At 34.2% G+C, this 16,145-nt stretch overlaps 1 protein-coding gene across 5 annotated transcripts; it reads right to left on the reverse strand.

Annotated features, from left to right (window-relative positions):
* Positions 1 to 7,238: 7,238 nt before the first annotated feature.
* UBP23 (ubiquitin-specific protease 23) lies at positions 7,239 to 15,622 on the reverse strand. Of its 5 annotated transcripts, XM_039033787.2 has the most exons (12): positions 15,336 to 15,576; positions 15,033 to 15,254; positions 14,033 to 14,147; positions 12,631 to 12,741; positions 12,289 to 12,461; positions 11,839 to 12,168; positions 10,911 to 11,036; positions 10,178 to 10,786; positions 9,975 to 10,073; positions 9,194 to 9,881; positions 8,454 to 8,544; positions 7,239 to 7,660 (listed from the first exon to the last, which is right to left on the reverse strand). In XM_039033787.2, exons 1-12 carry the CDS (start codon positions 15,345 to 15,347, stop codon positions 7,501 to 7,503), a joined length of 2,736 nt encoding a protein of 911 aa, XP_038889715.2. In that variant the 5' UTR covers positions 15,348 to 15,576; the 3' UTR covers positions 7,239 to 7,500. The 5 variants fall into 5 exon arrangements, with proteins under 5 accessions (XP_038889715.2, XP_038889714.2, XP_090170682.1 ...); XM_039033786.2 differs by having other exon boundaries at positions 15,033 to 15,622; XM_090314556.1 differs by having other exon boundaries at positions 9,194 to 10,073.
* Between the last annotated feature and the right edge of the window lie 523 nt (positions 15,623 to 16,145).

Raw genomic sequence — 16,145 nt, forward strand, 5'->3', positions numbered from 1 at the left:
TAGAAAAGGCTATCATATATATTTAATGAATAGCAAATAAAATAGATTTCATGTATGTAATAATTGACCAGGCTTCAAAGAAAGAAGACACTAAAGTTGAATGCCTAATAGATAATAAATTAATAGCATGCATTATTCAGGTTGAATTTTGGAGTGGTTATAATTTAGTCTCTAAATTTCAAAATCAAATAAATAGATAAATTACAAATTTGGCAATTTTAGAAAATAATAATAATAACAATAACAATTTGATTTTTATTCCAAATAGAAAAATTAATTCTCTATGCTCTCCTTAAACCCAATGAGTTAGCTCTTGAAGATAATAAAGAAACCCATGGGAATTGATAATTTCTTAAATATTAAAGTAGAGTCATAAATAGTTTGGGATCTCAAAAAGTACCATGAAAGAATAAAGTAACTTCAGAAATAGAACAAAGCATGTTATTTGCAAATCAACCATTTGAAAGAAGCTCAAGGACTAATAAGGTTTCTTCAATAAAAATCTTTTTTTTAAATTAAGAAAAAAAAAAAAAAAAAAAACTAACAGAGTTGAAAACCATTAAAACTAGAATAGGTCAATATAGCAATTTTAAAAAAAGATTTGCAAATTTAGCAAATCTTTAAAATAATATTTCTATCTCCATCTCTCTTCTCCATTAATATGCGTGGTGGTGGTGATTCAGCTTCTTCTTTCGATATGTTCATTGTTAATTTTGATTCTTATGAAAGTTCTGTTTACTTTTACTCTTTAATTAAAAATATTTTTTTAAAAAAATTAATGAGGTTGAATTTCAAACCCAAGATTTGAGGAGTCCACCATTTTGATAGATGTCTCAATACCAATAAGCTAATTTTCAAGATTGATTATAAAATTTGAACATTAAATATACATACCAAATAGAAACAAAACTGAAAGAAACTACTTTTCTTAATTTCTCAAATTTGGCATTTTTTTATAAAGGAAATGAGAAACGGGAACGTTATCAAATGGGTTCATAGTTTGTATATTAGCGTTATAATTGTTGAGGTTGATGCCCTATATCTCTTAGGGTCTTATAGTTTGTAAACATTGTATGAACAAACTCTTATGTGATTAATAATATATGATATTTTATTCACTTTGTCTATAAAATATGTGATATTTTAGTTACATTAACTACAAACCAATAAACTAACATCCAAGATTATTTTTATAACTTAAACATGTATGTGGAGACATATAGGTGGATCATGTTTAAGTGATAACCTAAATGATTTGTAGCAGATGGATAAGGTTGGGTACCTTATCCTGGTGACACTGTGAGTATTGCCCGTTTTATAGGTATTACAATTGTTGTAAAGTGCCTCAAATGATCTGATCCTGATCATTCATATATTAGACATACAAGTAGGGATATTCTATACAAAGAAGTTTATATAAGACCAGACCACAAAATGTTTGGTCTCATTATATAATACCATTCATAATAGAGACTTTCATTTCACCAGGATGACCATAGGTAACATGACTTGAATCTTAAGTGGGTTGTAAACTCCTGCCTATGAGGGCGGTCCTTTGATTTGTATGGGTGAGAATGGTCAGATCGCCAACTCAACAAGCCTACCATTTTAGGGATTCGTCTGATTGGGGAGCTGGAAACACAACTACACAAGATGGAATTCACTCCTTCCCCGAAACAGGGATAAGTAGATAAATTGTTCCTTTAAGGGCTGATTCCGAGTCTTGGACAATTTGGCGCCACACCTTCTCCTAACACCTTCTCCTAGCCCGAGAAGGGTTTAGTCATAATGGAACTATGATCTATTGTTAATTAGAGGGATCAGTGATACTTAAGAAGTTAGATATAACTACAGGGGCAAAATGGTAATTTGGCTACGGGGGCAAAACGGTAATTTGGCCTAATTGTACTTACGAGCAATTTGTGAAGGGTCATCGTACGGCTGATTGGTTATATCCAATAGACACAAAAATATATCTGTAGTACGAAAGGTGCAGTTGTCGGTCTTTAGTGGACTGTCCACAACTAACGAATGGTGGATAATGTAATTAAAGAGTTTAATTAATTATTCATGTACAATTGGAGCTTCAAGTTACAAGTCCACAACGTCCCCTTGGTAACTCAAAAGAATTTAGTTGAGAATCAGTTTTTGGGTTAATTTGAATTATTCAAATTAATAAGAGGGATTTAATTATATATGATATAATTAAATTGTTTCAATTATATATGATATAATTATTATAATGTATTTGATACATTATAGTTTAATTGGAGAAAATAAATATTTAAATGAGATTCAAATATTTTTTCTATGAATGTGATTCATAGTTGTTAAATTTAATATAAATATGATTTATATTAAATGCCATAAAATAGAGAAAAAAAAACTATAGTTTATATTATACGTGATACAATATTAAAACTATAGGTTATTTGTTTTATTTGATATAACATATAATTTAATATAAATATAATATGACAAGTTAATTATCATATTTATTTATATTATTTTATTATTATTTGAATAATAACTTCCCAACCTTTTCTCTTCAATCATCTTAGTAGGTGGTTATTGATTTTGTGGTAAGAGGAATAAAGAAAAGTGTTTTCTCTTCTTCCTAAACGGCTAACATTGGAATTGCTAAACGATTGAAAGTTGCAGAAAAGTTCTGTGTGTTTTCTCAATCTTCTTCCTCCAAACTCAAATTATCCCTCCCAACCAAAATAGTTAGAGTCCACCACTCTTGGGTTCTCACCCCAAGAATACTAAAGGCTCATTGTGGTAGCGTCTACTATGTTTAGTTCGAGAAGTTCTTGAAGAAGGTCTTCAAGAGTTGTTTATGTTCGAGGCTCGTGATTGTTCGAGGGATAGGTGAAGAGAAAGGTTCTTCAAGGGTTATGTATCTTGAACCTTTTTTCTTGTATCAAGCATTGTGTAATTTATTTTGAATGCATATCTTGTATGTTTACTGTAAATTATGTTTTCAATAATTAATGGAATTTGGACGATCCGCTTCCGCTCAAGGATCTCCTTCAATAATTTAGGTAAATGTCAGCGATATACTAATGATATTGGTGATATGACTTGCATAGATATCAGTGATATAACTTAGGTAGATATTGATGAAATTCGTATATCAGTAATATCCATGATAGAACTCAGGTAGATATTAGTGATATCATATACTAGTCATGTCGGTGATAAAACGTAGGTAATTATTAGTGATATCAATTATATATATATATATATATAAAGAGTCTATCAATGATATACTTCAAAAATCGAGAATTCCATATCTCCGGCAACTTTTTTTTTTGTTCCTTCAATGGCATTTTGCACATTTTTTATGAGCTGGAAGTAAATTTTGCTATATTTTCAATTAATTTTAAGTTTTGCTATTTTTTCAATATTTTATTGCTATAGATGCAATGTGACACCCAGGCTTCCACAAAACCCCATAAGATTGAAGGATGAACTCATACTTGAAGCCTTAAAAGTAAAATTTTGGCTAAGTGTCTGAACTATGCTTTAGAGAAGCATATTGGTATTTAGGAAAATTTCTAAGTGTTGGGGGGCATAGTAGGTTGGAGTCAGAATTTTGGCAAAGTGTTCAAACTATGTTTCGGGCCTAGAAGAGCTTGAGGGCATGAGTTGGTCCAAAAGGAGCAAAATTTAGTTAAGTATTAGGAAGGAAGGCTGGGAGCATATTTAAGTATTTAAAAGGGATAAGTATGCCTAAACACTTAGGATAAAAGGGAGCCATGTGTCTGAACCTTAAGAGGGGAAGTTTGAACTCACAGCATGGTCTAAAAATTGGCTAAGTGCTAGAGGCAAAAGTGGACACGTAGTTTAGTTCATAAGGGAAGAATTGGTTAAGTATTGGACAACCATGCGTTGAACTTGCACAACCAAATGAGGAAATAGGGTTGGACGCATAGGACACTGATGGTGAATGCATGGTATGTTCAAGTTGAGAATTTGGCTAAGTGTTGGACAACATATGGCACAATAAGTGGATGATGCCCTAAGGACTTGAGGGTTAGACGCATTAATGGTGGAATGGATGCATAGAGAGCTATGTGAATACCATTTGGGCATATGAAGAGCAAGATTTAAGCATGAGGCAACCACTTAGGAAGACGTGCACCAAGAAACCCTAGGAGATACATGGTGAATGCATACCTTGAGAGAACATACATGTTTGGACGCATGGACCAATGTGTTAGACATTTGAAAAAGTTACTTTGGGAAGTATAAACCTCAAGAGAATGGCTTTGGATACCCAAACCAAATGAGGTATGCTTGAGCACCACTATGGACGCATAGTAAGGAAGTTTTTAGACATTTTTGGAGAACCTATGCGTTGGAGATGAGTTCCTTAAGGAGTAAAGTCAAGTTGACAGCAAAGTGAGGCACGTGGCTTAATCAAATGAAGTCTTGGCTAAGCCAAGAAGGAGGTGGACGCCTAGGAGACAAGCAAAGAGCATGCAAAGTGTTGGATTGACATCTCAGAGGGTTGCATTGGCCTATGCATGGTGTAGACACCTAAGACTTGCATGCAAGTTTAAGGTATCAAGAACCTTTGTATTGGACCTTGCATGGTGTTGACACTTAGAATTTTCATGCAAAAGGAGGTGCCATGAGTTGAGAGCTTAGAGTTGCTGACAAGGATGGGTTGAGTTAGCCTATAGATACCCCCCAAGGAGTCACCTCTCACCACACAACTCAAAGTTCTCTCGAGGAAGACTAAAAAAAGGAGAGTTTGAGAGAATTAGGGTTTTAAGGGAGGTTCATGTGTTGAGCTGGAGTGGCTATGCATTGAGATTAACCATCTAGGCATTGGAGTCTTCATCTAATCGTTGGGAGCACAAACCAGGCGTCCAACTAGGCTGAGGAAGATCAACCTTGTGTCCACAACTGTCCTAGGTTATTCAAAGGCCTAGTTTCACGTTTATTAAGAGTGAGTAAGCTAAGTTTAGGACCAAGAAGGTATTCTAAGGTTATTCTAGCCCTAAACATGAGATGCTAAGAAGGCAGAAGGCTAAGAAGAAGGGAAAAACCAGCAAGTTGTGAGTGGTATTTCTATAAATGTGTTTATATTCCATATTTGTGTTTGTGTAATTTATATGATGATAAAAGAATACAGCACACGGGATGGTTAGGGGGTCTTAGAGCCTAGCTTTTGAGCCTATGATGGATTCGTACGGGATGGGCAGGGGGTCGTAACGACCTAGTTCCTAAGTCTATGAGAAGAACCTCATATGGGATGGTTAGAGGACCAACGGGTCTAGCTTCTGAGCCTACACGAGGTGGAGCTATGTGCACGTAGGGAAATATGGCTAATTGTCTATGTGTGTGTAGGGATAACAGGAAACAGATACATACAAGCCTGAGGTTTGAGTAGAAACCTCGTGGTGTTGATATGCTGTTATTGAACCCTTGCTCTAAGGGTTGAAAGAGATTTTGTAATTTGATTACCACTCACTGGGCTTTTAACTCATTCTTTTCTATTATGATTTCCTTCGCAGGTAGTAAAAGAGTCTGGGGTTGCTACGTGAAGACGAGGTTTGCCATGAGTTAAATGTCTTATTTAGTTATTAGGAATGGGTTGGGCAAATGATTTGTAAAATCTATTAAACTATATGAACTTTTATTTCTAATGTATGAAAACTTGAAGTTAATTTTATCTTCGGTTAATTTTGAGCTAAAGCTAAATCAATAGAGACAAGCAGTAGGTATCACAAAAGGTTTGTATCTGTCGTCTTCATGCCTTCTTCTGAGTAAAAGAGGTAAGCTCGGGACGGGCATGACATGCAATGAGCTCAAAAATTAGGCCAAAATACAATTTTGGTCCATTTACTTTGCAGTTAATTTTATTCTTTGTATTTTCAATCGTCTAATTTAGGTTATGTACTTTCAATCGATTAATAAATCTTAAATTTAGTCTCTAGCACTAATTTATTATTGGTTAAAAAAAATTATATCTATTAACAATTTAACTTTAAATTCTAAAAAGATTTTCATATATATATATTTCCTTGAATAAAATTATTATAATTATTTAGAAAATTTTAAATAAAAAAATTTAAATTTATCAGACTAAATTTACGATTTATTGAAAGTGCAAAGATTAAAATTGAAATTTTAAATTGCAAGTACTAAAAGTGAACCAATGAAAACTAAAATAATAATTTACCATTGAATTATTATCATAACAAAACAAAAGATCAACTAAATATGAATACGAACTCAATTTTTCAAGATAATGAATAAATTGATATTGAAAGGACGATTAAACTAAGTTAGTATAATTGATTTGATCAAAATTAATTTACATTTGATATTAAATCGAGATAAGACATCAATTAAAGTGGACAGATTACATTGAAATTGAAAAGTAGGATGTGGTTCTTCAAATAGATTAAAATTTGTAGTGATACTGAAATCAATGATTGCTTATATATGTCTTGATCGATTGTTTTTTCAACGTTGATTTTAGGATCTTATCAAATCTTATCAAATGATCAGCAAGTTCCTTGCACTCAACTTGAGTTACAATCAACCTAACAAATCAATTAACACATAATATATAATATAATTTCTTTTCCCCTTTTTTTCTTTGTCTTGGTTGGCTCTTATGATATTCAGTTTCAAATATATATATTACAATATAATAGATAGGTCGGTCCCAGCACCACTTAATTTAAAAAAAATTACAAGTTCAAGTCTACTAAACTCAATATTCATGTAACTAATAAGCCGAATATTAACTAATAAGCCTTTAAATTTTAGAACGTAACTAATAGACCTTTGAATCTTTAATTTTGTATTTAATATATCTCTAAATTTAATTGTATGATGATGTTAACTTTATATCTAATAAATCTTTTAACCTATTTGACATCTTGTAAAATTCACAAACTTATTTAACAAAATTGAAAACTTAAGATACTATTAGGATTAATCCACAATCTAATATTTTAATTCTTTTTATTAAAAAGATGTCAGTTAGATCAAAAGCACATTAGACAATAAAGATAATAAATTTATCTTTAATGTCTATGCACAATTCCTAATGTGCCACAGTGCCAGCAAAGAAAGAGTCAGAAAAACTTTCAAAGTTATAAATTGAAAATAAAACAGACTGAATACTTCAAAATAGAACAAGACATCATTTTCAGCCAGTTTCATAGAGATTTGAACTTCCAAATTATAAGAGTTTGTTTTGGAAAAACATGAAACAGAAAACTCATACTGATTCTTGATAGAATAATCTCCAAGTTACACAATTATCTGGCTCATTCTCTTGCAGTAATATTAGGAACAGGGAGTTAAATTCATATAAAACATCTAAAATACTACCCTCTTTTCCCAAGGGGAAAATAACAACACTTAATCAATGGAGCCCAAGAAGAATGCTACATCAAAATTGGTAGAAGTACCCGCAAGTTAAGTCAAGTAAGAACTTACTTACAGCCTGCGGGGCACATCGTATTTTCTTCATATCCTAAATGGTTCGTTTGCAGATCCAGATCTTTCCAGCTTTAGCTTCTTTAACTGTGATTTTTTGGTAGCAATCTCTTGGAAAGGATTTGGTCCACCAAATGAGTGTTTGAATTGTCGGATCTTCTTCCTCTTCCCTTGATCGTATTCTTCGTCCCTATAAAATTTGGCATATAGAAACATCGTCAAAATATCTTACATTTCTTAGCAGTTTTCTATATAAGAAAGCGGTATAATTAGGAGTTGGAAACTTAACTTCCCTTTTGCTAATATCTCTTCATCTATACTATCTTTTGTGCATGCGTTTAAGTTTCTTTTTAACGAGAACTAAGCTTTCATTGAGAAAAAATAAAGAAATACAAGGAACAAAGAAAAATGAGAGCCCACAAAAGACTGAGGCAACCTACAAATGCGGCCTCCAATCAAGTAAAATAAGACCTACCGACTAAAAGAGTACTGTAATCGAAGTCCACAAAGAATTATAGAATCGAGCAAGAGACCAAACATCCAAAAATCTCTCCCGCTCCCTATAGATCCTATTGTTCCTTCTTTCCAAAGCCTCCACTAAATGGCACAAACTCTCACCACAAAAACTTCCTTTTCTCGCAAGAGGGAGTATAATTTGACCACTTTGGGCTGTTAACACATTCTTTCTAAAACAAGCACAAAAAGAAACAGTAGTAAATCTAGTTATGAGAATATTGAAAAGCAATCCAAACGTTCGTATTGATCATATTGAAATGGTAACAGACTATTGTATCTGTCAGATAAATACAGGTTAAAGATATCCCTTTAAATTAATTAAATGCCTATATATTCAAGAAAAAAAATTGAAATAAAGGTCACTATAGCTTGCAACTTCATAACTTTCTTCCCCTTGAGCGGACTATAATCAACTGACAAAGCCATTAGTAAATAAGAAAAAGGTCAATGAGAAATTTTTTACTCACCATTCATCTGCAACATAGCCGATGCTAATATTCTCTGTACCAGTGAACCCATTCTCAGATGAAGGCATGTCTATCCCATTCCACTGCTCGACTGCAATAAAAACAATTTTTGACTCATTAGAAATATAAATAAGTTGTAAAAAGTCTCAGCATCTGCAATCAATAGTATTATAGTATTACTCGTAGGAAAAAAAATTAATAGGATTATAAAGCACAACACTTGATCTTCCCATCAGAAATAGAAGAGTAACGCTTCATAAGATTGCCCTGAATTACTGCAAAATATGCCCTTGCTGAAGAAAAAATGTGCAATGTTTGGATTGAGTCTAATAAAGGTCGGTCATTCAATCATAACAAAGGAAAGTTACAAAAGGGAAATTATCAAAACCTGGGAGTGCTCAACTGAATAACCTATTTTAAAATGAGATTCAGATTGCTCGTGTATAACAATATAAATGTGAATATGGTTAAAGAACACCTTTCCAGAGGTCAAGGTGCATAACAGATATCTTAAGACCCAGTCTAAAAGGCATCATTTCTGATAGATCTACAATGTTTTGAAATATAAGAAATATTACCACAGCAAAGGTTAGAATTTCTCGAATGAAGTAGAATTTACATATCATATAGCAAGAAGGTCATGCAATTAAAACTGGTTCATTACAAGCGTCAGAGAAAAATGTTTCCAGACCTAAAGCATAACAAAAAGAAAATGCAGGAACATGTAGGAAATTGCTTACCAACTGTATTTTGAAAACCGTTGGTATGAACATGATGCAAGCCATCTTGATTAACACTTCTTTTTCTATCTTTTGGATAAATTGCTTTGATGGAGTCATTGTGATTAGCCACTATGAAAGAGTCAGTGCTACAGTTCATTTGATTCATGGTTGCAGGGGCAGAACCTGCCTCTGTCCTTCTCTTTCCACTTTCTTTATCAACTATATCAGTCGGCAACTCCACTTTAAGATCTTCTTTCCTTGCAGAACTACCATTACTGTCTCTAAAACCATGCTTAGACTTATTCCTGGCCTTGCAAGTTGAGATCGAGTAAACAGATTTGGATTTCTCAGATGTAGATGGGCCAAAATCAGATGACATGTCATCTCTACTGAACAAACTTCCCCCAGTGGGACATTTGAAGACTGCAGATCGGCATTTTTTCCTTCTATGTTTCTTTTTCTTACACAGGCTTAAAGATGCCTTGAAAAGAATGTTTGAGCTGAGATGCAAGCTTCCCAAATGGTACTTCAAATGTTTTCTTTTCAATCTCCTGCCATGCTTGGAATCAAGAGTTTTTGAAAGTAAAGGTCCCTCTACCATAGTTGAACTTGATATTTTATTTGACTCATCAGGCATCAACTTTTTACAATTAGAAACATCCCCAGAAGTCGAGTTACCAACAGAAATGTGATTTGAATCACCAAACTGGGAAAAAGATGAACGAGAATAAGTTGAAGAAACAAGGCAACTAACATTGTGTTGAAGGCTGAGGCATTTCAATGGAATATAAAGATGCACCTTGCTACTTTCCAACATTTGTTGACTTGGTAATATTTCAGGGTCAGATTTCTCTAACGTTTTACAGCCAGACTCTTGGGTTGAAGCAGCATTATCATTCTGCACGTGAAACCAAAAGCTTCTTAACAAAATCGGTTTTTTGCAAATCAAATTGGCAACAAATACTCCAACCTGAAAGAAATGCAAACGAATCATAAACTTACAGCCTGCAGGATGGCAGATGTGTTGGCATCAATTAGATTGAGAGAAGTAGAAACTTGGACACCCAAGCCTCTGTCGACATGGTTGATATCTATATGATCTACTTTGGCCAAAGAGCTTTCGGAACTAGTAACATGTAAGTTACTGTTCATACATCTGGGTAACATTGGTAAATTTACTGCTGAACTTGAGTTTGGAACAATATCCTTGTTAGATGTTTTCTGTGGTGAGACTTCCTTCGAAGATATTGCCATGGATACTGTCTCAGGTACCAAGCACCCTTTACTTGCTAGTTCAGTTTCTATCTGGACAGATGGTTTATTTGAAATTGTTTTTGATGGACCTTCGTTTGATGAGTCTTTTGACTCTTTTATCAATCCATCATTGATAGGTTCATTTAATTTCTTTTTAAATGTACAATTTTGTACACGGTTATCCTTCAAATCTCGGTTGACAATGGAATCAGTTCTGTTTAAATTGGTAGATGTTCTCATATTCTCTTTCAAAGCAACATCAACAGGTTTCTTTGGAACAACTTTTCTTCGGTCCCGTACATAAAATAACATGTATGCCTGCTGCTCATAAACTGTCCTATCACCAACATGTGAAACCTGTGACACGCAAATGAATTCAATTTAAGTTCAGATAGAAATTTCATCTCTTAATTATTCACATTTCATGAAAAGAAAACAACACAGTTCACTCGGGTAGAACCATTAACTTTATATCACATACCCGATTGTCATCAAGGGCATACCACATCGCACTGGATGTTCGAACATAACAATAATAGTGACCACTACGGGTGCTACCACCATGATGGACCAGAACCCCATAAAGAGTGTACTTCAAGGCTCCATCCTGGCAATGCAAGAAGCTCAGTAAAACCTTAAGAATGCATAAGCACATAAAGCTACAGATAAAGAAAGCCAAAACATAAAGCACAGGTTCAAGGGATATGACTATTATACATTTTAGAACATCCCAAATTTGAGTAGACAAAAACAATGGTAACTTGATGTAGTCATTGTACTATGACAGCACCAAACCCCCCTTTAATGCTAACTTTTCATGATTAACAATACAGTCATATAAATATTTGATCATCAACACAACACCTTAATGCACTACAACAAGCTCAGAAAATAAAATACCTACCAAGACATCATAGGAAAGGTATGTTTAACAAGCATGGAACAAATTCTTATAGAAGAGTATCACTGTCATAATGAAAGAAGGCAAATAGAAAAGGCAATGTGTTCCAAAATCCAGAGTCTAACACACTTCTCATTCATTTTCTTTATCCCAAGAAGTTCCACATAAACTCTTTTCTCCCTCTTCATGTGTAAGCTAGCTACAGATGTATTATCCTAGCAGCGATCCAGCAATCAGCTAGAACTAGAAGCTGAAAACATAAATTTCCATAAAAATGTGCATGAAATTGCAGAAGCCTTTGTTGGAGAACATTATGTACGATTGAACTTAGTTAGAATTAAAATACAAATATCATGTAGTAATTGAATGATTAAGTTTTTTATTGGAAATTGAATAGTTAGGCTTCCAACAGCATACTATTATTAAGCTAATGATGCACAATACAATAAACAGCTAGCAAGTCAACAACAGCCAAATGAGATCAAATGTGTATGTATGAGAAGCTTACAGCATAGGAACCACTGACAAAAGGTGTCAGATCTAACGTAGGACCAAAATGAATCTTTTTGTGGATCTTTTCTTCGAGATTGTATGACTGAAATCGTTTGAGATGAATAGTTAAGACATAAGGTGCCTTGTGAACTGTGAACTGCTTAAGAGCCTTAACTTTTTGCTTGCATCGTTGACATTGATACTGCCTTTCCCCTCCATCCAATAGCTCAGGAGTGGTGAAGTTTTTAAATGCTTTATAAATAGAATCAGCCTTCACTATGTCCAGACTTAGATCTAAAAATGGATCAAATTTGTTGGAGCAAAAAGAACATTGCATGCATTTGACCTGAAATGATGTACAGCCATCACGTCACAGAATAGTTAACATAGAGGACGATGCCACCTTAAGACATTATTCCTCTTTCCACCATTTCAAGTCATTGACTGATCGTAAATAATATGTTACCTGACTTCGGAGGCGACCACCAAAAATCTTGTGTACCAAACTCTTCTCATAGGCACTAGGAGATTCACTTGGCAGGCCTAAAGGCAAGCAACACTTATGCATCGATTCCAGCAAGTTTACCATGTACTCATGAGCATCTTCTTGTCTAGCATTTCTGAAGTTACGAGATATACCTAAGAGCATGGTTAAGAAATTAACAAATCCAATGTGAAGAACATAACAAAAGTTCCTCTTAACCTTTTTTTCCCCTATCCGTTATTGATACAGTTAACCATTTTCAAAGATCTCAAACAAAACACTAAAAAATTAAAATGACTATAGTATAGTGAATGATAAGGATACATCGCAAATTAGAAACAAGATCCTTTGGTGCTAATATTCTCCCACTCGACTGCAAAGCACGGCTGACATGCTTCTGGATGGCACATAGAGCACAGAATCCAGCTACATGGCCTTCACAAATTAGGAAACTGAATTAGACAAGTAAAACCAAGCATAAAAATTTTAATGCAGACAAGAAAAAGAGCATATTAGCTTGTTATCCTATTCCTATCCTCCCATGTGTATAAGTCCAAATTTTGCATAGAAGGACAGGTTGCATTATTTGTATTTCTGCTTGTCACTTTTAGACGCTAGCTTACAGAGAATACATCATACCAGCTCAAGATAATTGGGAACTGGATTCAAGGGCATGTTTACCAATCCGTAATCATAATTGGTGTAATCATAATGGGATTCCATTGATATATCAATCGTAATGGGACTCAATCGCAAATATAATTGGATTGCTTTTGTTGACGTTTGTTTAAGGGCTGTTTGGGAGCTTATAATGTAACGGGTTTGTAATGGGTTGTAATCCCAAGTCAACATTTGGATTGAGAGCTTTGGGCCCAGTTTGTATAGTTTGTAGTCCCTATTACATTCCCTTCTTCCCACCGTTTTCACGCTTTTCGCACTTCGTGATCCCATTTCAACATCGGTTTTAACATTTCATCATAATCCTGATTCCTAGTAATCTTGATTACATTCAAGCCTCCCAAACAAGCCCTTAGGCATTTTTGCAAAAGTAATTTGATTATGATTGAGACTGTTTACTTTGCATTGTCCGGTATCATTGTCTTCTTACCGTTATCGTTACGTTTAGGGCCAATCACTAACGATAACAATAATTATGACAAATTCATAATTCTCCTACGGTAATAGTAACAGTATTTAGGTCCCACGTAATTTCCAAATACAACAAAATTGATCATCCTCAGTTTCGCAATCAAATTGCATTTGTTGATTACAGATTTGACTGTGGGCCCCATATTTCATTAGGATTACAGAACACACATAAACAACAACAAATGTAATCAAATGGGTCCACTTTTTAGATTACCATTGATGGATTATGTTTTCAAGGAAACAAACATGGCCTAAATCGAATTAAGGAATACAACCTTAGCATAAATTTAAAGCATGACTGTCAACATAAGCATAACTTAGCAGTTCAGCCATCAGATCTTTCCTTATAGTTAGGCGTTCAAATCCCCACCCCACATTTATTGTACTAAATTATATGCTGCCCACGATTTTTAAAGTAGTATAGAACTATGCATATAATATACCTCACAAGCCATTAGTAAAAAAGCAGTCATTAATGTCTTCCTGTTCAAAATTCTATCAAATCTATAAAATTTTAAATCATATGCAAATTCGTTGTGCCAAAATTTTAGCACGAGGTGAAAACAGAGTAACATACAAGAATTTTGATGCTTCCCGCTTTGAAGATATGCAGCCAGAGGCTCTGTATATGTCAAACACTGCAACACTGAGTTGAGAAAACAGGTGTTCCCAAGATTTTGCAAACCAGCACCCTGCGATAGGTAACCCCATAGTCCTTAAGTTTGATTCCGGAGGTAAAAAGTGGATATTCAGACTTGAGAAAATAACATGGCAAGCGCAATAAAGAATCACGAGCCACCTAAATTAACTGAAGTGAAAAGAAAATAACCTTATTTGCCAAAAAATACAAAACAAAAGATATGCATTTAGAAATTTAAGGAGACAAATCATACACATCCGAGGTTCAAAAATGTATTTGCAAAATGAGCAGTGTGGAAATGTAATGTTGATTTTTCGTGGCTATTAATAACAAACATAAACATAGAAGGAAAGTATACCAATTGCATAAAAGTTGATAGTAAAAAAAAAGATAGGAACGAAAATGGTAAGTAAACTACTAATTACAATGCTCTGGACCGTAGCCCATCCAGAAAGACCATGAATTCCTCAACTATGTAGGAAAAAGTATTCAATGAAAACTAGAAAACAACATGTATGATACGTTTACTTGCAATTAAAGAATATGGTATATAATTCTGGTAAGAAATACATATAACGAAGAATGCAAAAGGAATAGATTATAGAGTAATCAGCAAGATTAGGGAGCAAGAAAAGCAAGGCAGCAACAAAACCAATTTGTCCGAAATTAGCATTACAATGAGCATGAGATTCAAAACGGCAGTTTTCAAGAATTCTGAAGATATACTCTAAACTACAAATAGACAGAGCATAAAGCCACTGAACAGAGTACAATGAAAAGAAGAGAGAATGCCCAGCCTACATCAAACCTGGCTCCAAACCAAAAACTGATAAAATTAAAATAAATGGATACATATCAATCAATCAAACAATTTGCCAAAAGTCTTAAAACCAACACATAATGACACAACCTCAAAATAAGTCATGGAGCCACTTACAATTCGGCGAAAGGTGATCTCGAAACTGAGCTCGGGGTCCAACCCATTCTCCAAAAGCTCAGACCCATCTAATTTTTTCCCCTTTGGAGCTGTATGATCCACATTAGAACCAGATTTCTGACCAAACGAGCTACTGGGGTTTAGCGTCGTGAGTTCAAAATCGCCGCCGCCGTTATCAAACCCCTTGAAAGTTCTCCTAGCCGGAACATATTCCACCCTCTTCTGAAACAGAGAAAACACTAAATCAGTCGATGTCTCAGGACAATCCGACTGATTATCATCAAAGCCCGGTTTGAAAACAACCCCGTCAGCCATTCGGAAGCCACCGAGAAAAACGCGATTCCAAAGAGATCCAAACAACAATCAGTTTCTAAACCGAATTTTGAGAAACAAAATCGTGGAAAATTCCTCGAGAGAAGGCGAAGGATCGAGGGATTGGGACGGGAGGAGATTAATTTGCAGAGCCTTCGCGCGTTAGCACGGCTTCTGCGAAAGAGAAAGAGAGTGTGAGGCGAAGGAGCCAGTATTAAACCCTACAGAAGTCTTTTTCTTTTTCTTTTTTCCTTTTTTTTAATTTGTCGGGTGTATGTGCGATTACGGTGGCGCGTCACACTTGAGTATTGCTTCTCCCTGTCGGAGAATTCTGGATGATTTTGACCAACGGATGAGTGCCACGTGTTGAGTTTAAGGAGAAAACAGTATTTTCATCCTGTTTATCACCCCTTGCGTTGGAATCTGATTGCAACAAATCAAAATATGACACGTAGAAAATTTAGGGCTCGTTTTTGTAAATATCAAATCAAACCCTAGAAAGGTTCTTTTTTTGAAGTTTTATCTAAATATGGTGATTTAAAAACAATGGATTTTCATTTTTTTCCTTTTTTCTTCAATGTGTAGTTTAACTTTATCGCAATTTTCAACCTTGTTAGAGTTATAATGTGTTTGGAATGCATTTTTAAGTGTTTAATTTAAAAATTATTTTTAAAAAATTGAAATGTTAAACAATCACTCAAAATGGATTTTAGAGTGTATTTTCATCAATTTTTATAAAAATGTTTAAATAGTTTTTAAAATATATATTTTTTAAAAAAATGGTAGCATTCAAGTATTTTT

This window comes from Benincasa hispida, chromosome 6, assembly GCF_027475165.1.
Source record: "Benincasa hispida cultivar pf3 chromosome 6, pf3_genome.v1.1, whole genome shotgun sequence".
Taxonomy (NCBI): Eukaryota; Viridiplantae; Streptophyta; class Magnoliopsida; order Cucurbitales; family Cucurbitaceae; genus Benincasa; species Benincasa hispida.

Bases quoted from the DNA above. Each gene is read 5' to 3' on its own strand.
- UBP23 (XM_090314555.1), bottom strand. From the start codon at position 15,347: ATGGCTGACGGGGTTGTTTTCAAACCGGGCTTTGATGATAATCAGTCG. The intron at 14,148-15,032 runs GTAAGTGGCTCC...TACCTATCGCAG, and splicing joins AGATCACCTTTCGCCGAATT to GGTGCTGGTTTGCAAAATCT. The intron at 10,787-10,910 runs GTATGTGATATA...TGCGTGTCACAG, and splicing joins ATGCCCTTGATGACAATCGG to GTTTCACATGTTGGTGATAG.